This window comes from Centroberyx affinis, unplaced genomic scaffold (genome assembly GCF_046629955.1).
Source record: "Centroberyx affinis isolate AG114_WGS23_722 - 3 ecotype Tasmania unplaced genomic scaffold, CSIRO-AGI_Caff_v1 ptg001255l_1, whole genome shotgun sequence".
NCBI lineage: Eukaryota > Metazoa > Chordata > Actinopteri > Beryciformes > Berycidae > Centroberyx > Centroberyx affinis.
This window is the reverse complement of record NW_027279766.1, coordinates 251,613-259,111: the sequence shown is the minus strand read 5'-3', so window position 1 is coordinate 259,111 and position 7,499 is coordinate 251,613. Positions and strand designations below refer to the sequence as shown.

General features: G+C 40.4%; 1 protein-coding gene across 1 annotated transcript; it reads right to left on the bottom strand.

Annotated features, from left to right (window-relative positions):
• Positions 1 to 122: 122 nt before the first annotated feature.
• Positions 123 to 1,705, bottom strand: LOC139648773 (G protein-activated inward rectifier potassium channel 3-like). The gene is made up of 2 exons (XM_071525004.1): positions 517 to 1,705; positions 123 to 319 (listed from the first exon to the last, which is right to left on the bottom strand). The coding sequence occupies exons 1-2, from the start codon at positions 1,703 to 1,705 to the stop codon at positions 123 to 125; spliced, it is 1,386 nt and encodes a 461-aa protein (XP_071381105.1).
• Between the last annotated feature and the right edge of the window lie 5,794 nt (positions 1,706 to 7,499).

The window sequence follows — 7,499 nt, the reverse complement described above, 5'->3', positions numbered from 1 at the left end:
TCTATGAAATATGATTGCCAATGCTGTACCAAGAAAACGCAGAAAGTTACAATCACTTTAAATCATTCTTTATATGTGATATTATGTACAGAAACAAGAACTGTTTGCTTTGACCAAAATTTCTACAGCAGAACTTCTTGTTCCTTTGCTGTGCTCCTCTCTTTTGCACTAAATGGGGACATTTGCACTTCAAAGGTTTTGTCAAATGCACTATAGTCCACACGAAATGCCCCTTTCTCCAAGGACATGCATGACTCAAATCGGTGGCCCCACAGGATCTCATCCTCTGTATAGGATGTCCTGGCTTGGCATGTCATACCTGCAACACAATGAATGGTCAGAGGATGGAGTTTAACTTTATCTGAAAAAGATCAGCAAACAATTTCAGAATAACATCCTGAACTCTGAACACAAAGTCAGAACATATTATTATATAAAGCCTATGTAGTATCTTATTCATTGGTGGAGGACAGCATGAGACTTATAAATGAATGTGTGTGAAAAAATAGTACAAACCTGATGCCTCCACGATGCCCTCCAGGATAACAATGATCTCAAATGTCTCCCTCTTCAGGCGCTCAGCCCCCACCTCCCAGAAGGGGCTGCTGTCATTGATGACGTGGGTAATGGTCTGGGGTTCCACCAATAGGAGCCTGTCTCCCCCAGTGTCATAGCCCAAGTTGATCTCCGATTGCTCCAGCGGGATGAATTCACCTTCCTTGGTCTGCCTGGACTTGATCAGCTTGGCTCGGATCTTAGCATCCACCATGTGGCTTTCCCTCAGATCACCAATACGGAAAAGCATGCAAAGCTTCTCTTCGCGCTCAGATATGACACAGTGCTTGCTGAAGATCAGTGTCTGGGCTCTCTTCTGAGGCCGGGAGATCTTGACAAACATGCAGCCCACCATGAGGGCATCGATAATAGAACCCAGGATAGACTGGGCCATCAGGAGCACCACACCCTCCGGGCAGTTAGCTGTCACCATCCTGGATCCATAGCCAATAGTCCTCTGGCTCTCTACTGACAGTAGAAGGGCTGACAAGAAACTGTCCACATTCTCAAAGCATGGTTGCCACTGTGGGTCGTGGACATGAGCCATGTCATCACGCAACCAGGCATCCAGGAAGTAGATCTCAGCAAAGGCCACCCATGTGAGAATGTAGCACATAGTGAAGACGAAAAGGAACCAGCGGTACTTGAGGTCTACCAATGTAGTGAAAATGTCTGAAATAAAGCGACTCTTATCTTCAATGGGACCCAGATTGACCCTACACTTGCCATCCTTGGTTACATAACGCTGCCGCTGATTGCTGGTGGAGCCATGTGATGGGTGCTCATCACCCAGCAGCTTACAGCGCTGCTTGTGTGTCTTCTCTCCATGCAACTTCTCTATTGCATGGATGGGGCTGTTGCTGCTGCCAATGGGGCTGCTTGCATACCATCTGGAGCTGAAACGCTTAAGGTGCCGGCTGCGGTGCAAACGGTGAGGCTTCGGAGTCTCTCCTATTGGTTCAAGTGGAGCTGCTTGGATGGTATAATGATTGGGGGTCTCTTGCCTAGTCAAAGCCTGAGAGAATTGGCTGCAGGGGCTCTGGGCCTGAAGGGATGGAGAGGCCTCGGAGGATGCTGGGAGAGGCGGGCAGTTGTCATAGTTGCTGCAATTCAAGCTGGGGATGAGAGACACTCTTCTCGTGGTTAACATGGCAGCCACAGTGGATTTAGGAGAAGCCTAAAATTAAGCAAAATAGTCAGTAGTGTAATAGTCAAAGCCTGGAAGTACAAAAGCACCGCCATATTGCTCACTTACATGACATTGACATTTGGTAGCACTGTAGCTGAGATTGTCAAATGAAGATTTTCTAAGTCAATTCGTCGAAGAGGAGATACAAAAGAATTTGATCCCTTTACAATCCTAATTTTGTCCTCGGTGTGTGTTGTTCTGCCACTGCACAAGGAGATTATGATGGGGAAATGCGCTGAATAAACAAGTAGACTAATGTATAGCCTGGCACCCTCTATGTAGAATCAATGGACACTTGTGCTTTGAGATAATAAGATCAAAAACAAGCATGACCTAATGATCACATAATGAACGATCATTATGAGGCAACTAAGAAGGTTACTTGCGGCAAGGTACTCTCATTCTTTGTAATCCCATGAAATGTTTTTAAAGTGCAAAACCACAAAACAATTAATAAAACCGAAAACACATTTCATGAAACAAATTAACAAAACCAAAAACACATTTCACAAAACAACTTAACAAAACTGAAAACACAACATTTCACAAAACAACTTAACAAAACCAGAAACATAACAACATTTAACAAAACAAATTAAGAAAACCGGAATCGCAACATTTCACAAAACAAATTAACAAAACTGGAAACACAACATTTTACAAAAAAAACGGCAAAAGAGAAAACAATTCAACATTTCACAGAAAAGGCAGGTCCTTCGTCGTTACTGACTGGATGTCTTTGTTGTCACTCAAGTTTAAATGTGCACAAATACTGTTTTAAACCAATTTGTTTGTGTGTGTGTGTGTGTGTGTGTGTGTGGGGGGGGGCTGGGTGGATAGGTGGGGGTAATGCGTGACCAATCACAAAACAGGAGCTGATTATTTGCAAAGCCGTTAATTTGTTTTGTGAAATGTTGCTGTGTTTCCGGTTTTAAGTTGTTTTGTGAAATGTTGTTGTTGTCAGGTTTGTTAAGTTGTTTTGTGAAATGTTGTATTTTCGGTTTTGTTAACTTGTTTTGTGAAATGTTATTGTGTTTTGCACTTCAGGGCCACCATACTCTGGAGATCAAGGCAAAGAGACATTTTATATGGGATACAAATTTGGGTAAAACATACACTCAGCTGTATGAATCAAAGTGATACATTTGAAAGGCAGAAACCTTTACCTTGTTAGTGTAAGGACTGTAGCGCACTGAGTCTGGTTGTGGTCTAGGTAGGTATGCCAGAAGATGTTTAGCGGTGAGAGTCTGTGTAGGAGGAATGGAATTCCTGCGAGGCTCGATCCTAAGGGGGCTCCTGTTGTGACCGTTACATCTAGTGTCTTGTAGCATCACTCTGCTGCACATCATAGTGGAGATCATCGCAGAGATGCAAGGTCTTCAAGATGTTCGATTAACATGTTGATTACTCCTCAAGTTTTGGTCCTGTTTCAGCAAAGGAATTACATTGAATAATAGTCATTTCAGATGTCACTCAATTTGCAACAACAGCTAAATTTTCATTTGGTGAGAACTTTTTTTGTTCTACTCGTGAGGACGAAAATGCCTCAGATCACCCTAGATATACTCCTTACATAGATCAGACCTAGTTGTGAGGGTGTATGACATGCAGACACCAAATTTGAAATAGGATGATGATCTTCAGTGTCTTTTTTAAACCCCCGGGGTTCATGCCCCGAAGGCCCCCTTAAAAATGTTTCAGGCCCCCTAAATTGATTGCAATTTCCAAGTTGTTTAACGTTACAAATTGCATGGAGACGACTTAGCTCGGGTGAGCTTTAGGACCCTGCGGACACTACTGCCAGCATCTGTAGGGTCAACCTGTTCTCATTCCCAACTCGTCCTATGTTGACTCTTCGCGTCGTTATAGCAACGCCAAGGGTATAGGACGCACCGGGTGTTCCATAGACTCCATGGTAAAACCTCTCGCGGCAGTATTGGACGCCTACTATGGAAGCGTATCGCATGCACAATTGAAATGGAAATGGAATATGTAAAATGGCTATGTAATCCTACATTTGAATTACGACTACGACTCACCACTGTGTTTTAAGTGCCAGTCTCGTCGGGCTTTTATTTTGAAAAGAAAATGTGCTTCGGCGACAGAACCGGAAATTATATTGTGGCCAGTTTCACAGAACTCCCCGCCTTCTCTCCTATTCCATGTTTGTGAACTACTTCCGATTGCACAACGCAAGACCCACCTTAATGGGATGACTGACAGGTAGACGCTTGTGACAATGTTAATGCAGTCTTCTCGAAATACATTTGCAATTGCATTTTGCCAGGGAATCAGCGCAGTGGCGAGTTTATTAAATGGCAAAGACAGGAAGGAAACCATATAAGGTAAATGACATATCAATTATAATTTTGACACCATTATTGCTTAATCACATGGAACATCAGGAAATAAATTTAAATTTTCCAGTTTGCATCATTTGAATAAAGCTAAAAATAAAGCATGCAAATCTCTGTTTAAATGAAATGTCAATACTAGTATAGGAAATGTCAAATGCAAATGACATTACTGAATTTGAATTTTTTGCCAAAAATTGCACATACAAGTGGCAAATTTAAATTCAAATGTAGGATTACATGGCCATTTTACATATTACATTTCCATTTCAGTTGTGCATGCGATAAGCTTCCATAGCCTACAGCTTTCTCTCCTAGACCATGGAACACATAGTCTAGCCTACATTTTCTGCCCAAATAAGGGATTCCTATTTGCTGCATTTCTTTGCTTGAGCTCTTTGGTGCTAATATTGATTTTTGAAAAATTGGTTAGTATGGTTGTAGATCAATTTTGAGGCCAAATGGAAAAAAAAAAAAAATCGCTTGCATTTTCAAGTATTTGATGCTAGATAAATAAATACATTTTGCTCATAACCTATATAACAAGTTATTTCAGTGGAATCTCAATAAACTCCATAAAATATAGCACTTTATAACGACTGTATTGTTACCTCTACTTTACAATAAGCACAATTTAAATAGAAGAACGCAGCCGGGAGTTCCGTTTCTAAACGTTACATAATCCGTTTCGTCATTGAACATACCTATTTCTGCCCGTGAAACATAGCTGATGAAATCGCGGCAAAATAGCACCAACAAAAGTATATTTTTGTATTTTTTTTTATTATATCCTTTTATAACATCAACCTTTAGGTTCAGATTGTATTGCATCTTTGTAATATTGAGCAGTTTGCCTTTTCACAACTGCAACCTTGCACCTGGAAAAACTACAGTTTGCACTGTTTGGCACTTCCTGCACATCACAATAAAAGCCCTGCTGCGTGGGTTTTGTAGTTTTGTTGTTGTTTCTCCCATAGTTGACGTTGTAAACATGGAATTGACATTGTAACTGGGGTATTTGAGGGTGAAAATAAAAAATCTTTTGTCAGATTTGAGCCATCTTAATGGGAAGCAGGAGAATTTCAGAAAATATTGCATTTCAACCCAACTCAGTTACGCCTGCCATCAGTAACCCCACTCCCATGAAAGTGCAGCTCAATAGCTTTCTAGAAAAGTTGACCCCATGCCATGTGGCCCAGGGTCAGAGTTCAAAGGGCAATATTGTAGTGCAGGAACCACCCATGTTCTTCATATTAACATATGTTACTCTCCAGGTCAAAGCCTTTTTTGTCCTACGGCAAAGTTTAATTTCTACCTTTGTCCGGTTCCAGATGAAATACCACTTGACAATTTGTGACAACTTACCCCATGTCAGGGCATGTTGTCTCACATGACGCGGCATGTTGTCACATAGACAAGTGTGCTGTACTACACACAATTCCATTTCCTCTGAAGTATATATACAATAATAACATAAAACAACATACTTTATCTCAGAAATCAACACCCACCACACACCAGGTAAAATAACCCCTCCCTCACTTATCCTGGGATGCACAGACAACCATAAATTCTGATACAATTTCTAACAGTATGATATATTAATGTACATGTAATAAATACACATTTCATGTGATATTTTCTGTAAAATGGCTTCTTAGTCACTTAAAGAAAACAGTAATAATAGTAATGTGCCTCTGTGACTGTATGTGAGTCTGGTCCAGCAGAGATGCCACTTGCTTCACAAGCCAAAGGTTTGTGGGTGCCAGTACCAAAATCATATTTATTCAGAAAACAATGAATGTAAAGCTATTTTTAATATTTAAAAAAAAAAGGATTTGGATAGTTATGACAACATGCCCCGCAATCAATGTGACATCATGCCCCACCCATGCATTCCTGACAAAGGTCCCTTCCCTGAGTACATAGATTCACTAAACCATTCAAATGTATTATCAGGTTATAGCTGGCAGTTGCTTTTATGTGTCACAATGAATAATTATTTTGATTCCTTAATAAGAAAAAAATAAAAAACACTAAGATTTTCATTATTTACTTTCAGGTATACAAATTGCTTTTAAGTTAGAGTGTTTTGACTTACACTGTTGTATTCAACATAGGTAACCTCTTTTTTAATTTTTGTAATTGGACTTTTGGCTCTAAAATATTTAGTTTCAGAAATAAAGCCACTGAGACAACTTGCCCCGCTCTCCCCTACACTACAACTTTTATGTAGTTGCAAATTGCACAATTTGCAGTTTTTTATTAGTTACTAGTGTTGGGGATAACATATTACTGTAATCACATTTCTTTTGCCGGTAATACAGTAGTGTAACGCACTACTGTCTCATTTTCAGTAATCACTTTACGGTTACTGGCAATCAATATTGAAGGAAAATTGTTTTGCCTTTGGCTTGCCCCTTTCCGCTGATACACACATGCATGCATGTGCAACAGCTGCTGTAGTGTAGTGGGCTGTAAACGAAATAGAAGCACAATGGCAAAGAATGCTGGATGCTTTGATAAGTGGAGATACTCTCATTATGTACAATTTACTTCACGTAAAGATACGAATATCACCGTGAAATGTAAGTTATGCCCAGGCCAAAAATACCTATCCACAGCTGCAAATTTGACACGCAATTTGTCCAAACACTTGATCAGAAAACATTGGTGCGTTAAACTCGTAGCATAAGATCCCTAACTCCCCGACAGATTTACAATTACAATTTCAATTTACAATTTCCCATTTGGCAGACGCTTTTATCCAAAGCGACGTAGAGATTTTAATAGAACACAAGCAAGGATCTAGTCAGGAGAGAATAACGAGAGGAAGTGCCATAAGTTCTAGTCCGACAGCACATAGGTGCCACGAGGCAGTGCATAGACGCAGATAAAGATTTATTTATTTATTTATTTTTATTACAGTCCATCAGGTGAGAAGGTGTTCTCTCTGCAGATCGAATGGAGTTTGGCAACTCATTCCACCACCGAGGAACCACAGAAGAAGTCTGGCTAGAGACTTAGAGCCTTGTGATGATGATGATGATGGTGAGAATGCCGCAACCCCTCCTAAAGAGGTAAAGATTGAATTTCTCATCCATATCCATAGCCTCTCGTATCGTTAATAATTTCTCTCATTGAAATATTTTCACTTTGAGGCAGCTGAAAAGAGTAATGTGATTACTTAATTTAATATTTTTGTGTGATATATGGGAGGGAGAGGGTGCATTTGGTTATCTGCTTGAATTTTATGTTTTGACTACTTTTGATATAGTGCGGTGCAGTGACATATACCTCTCAGCCCCCTAGTAGAATGAGTGCCTCTGTCCGCACAGAAGGCAGGCATCCACTGGAAGTGTGGCACAATTAATGGGGTGTGTGGTATTCAGGAAGGTAAC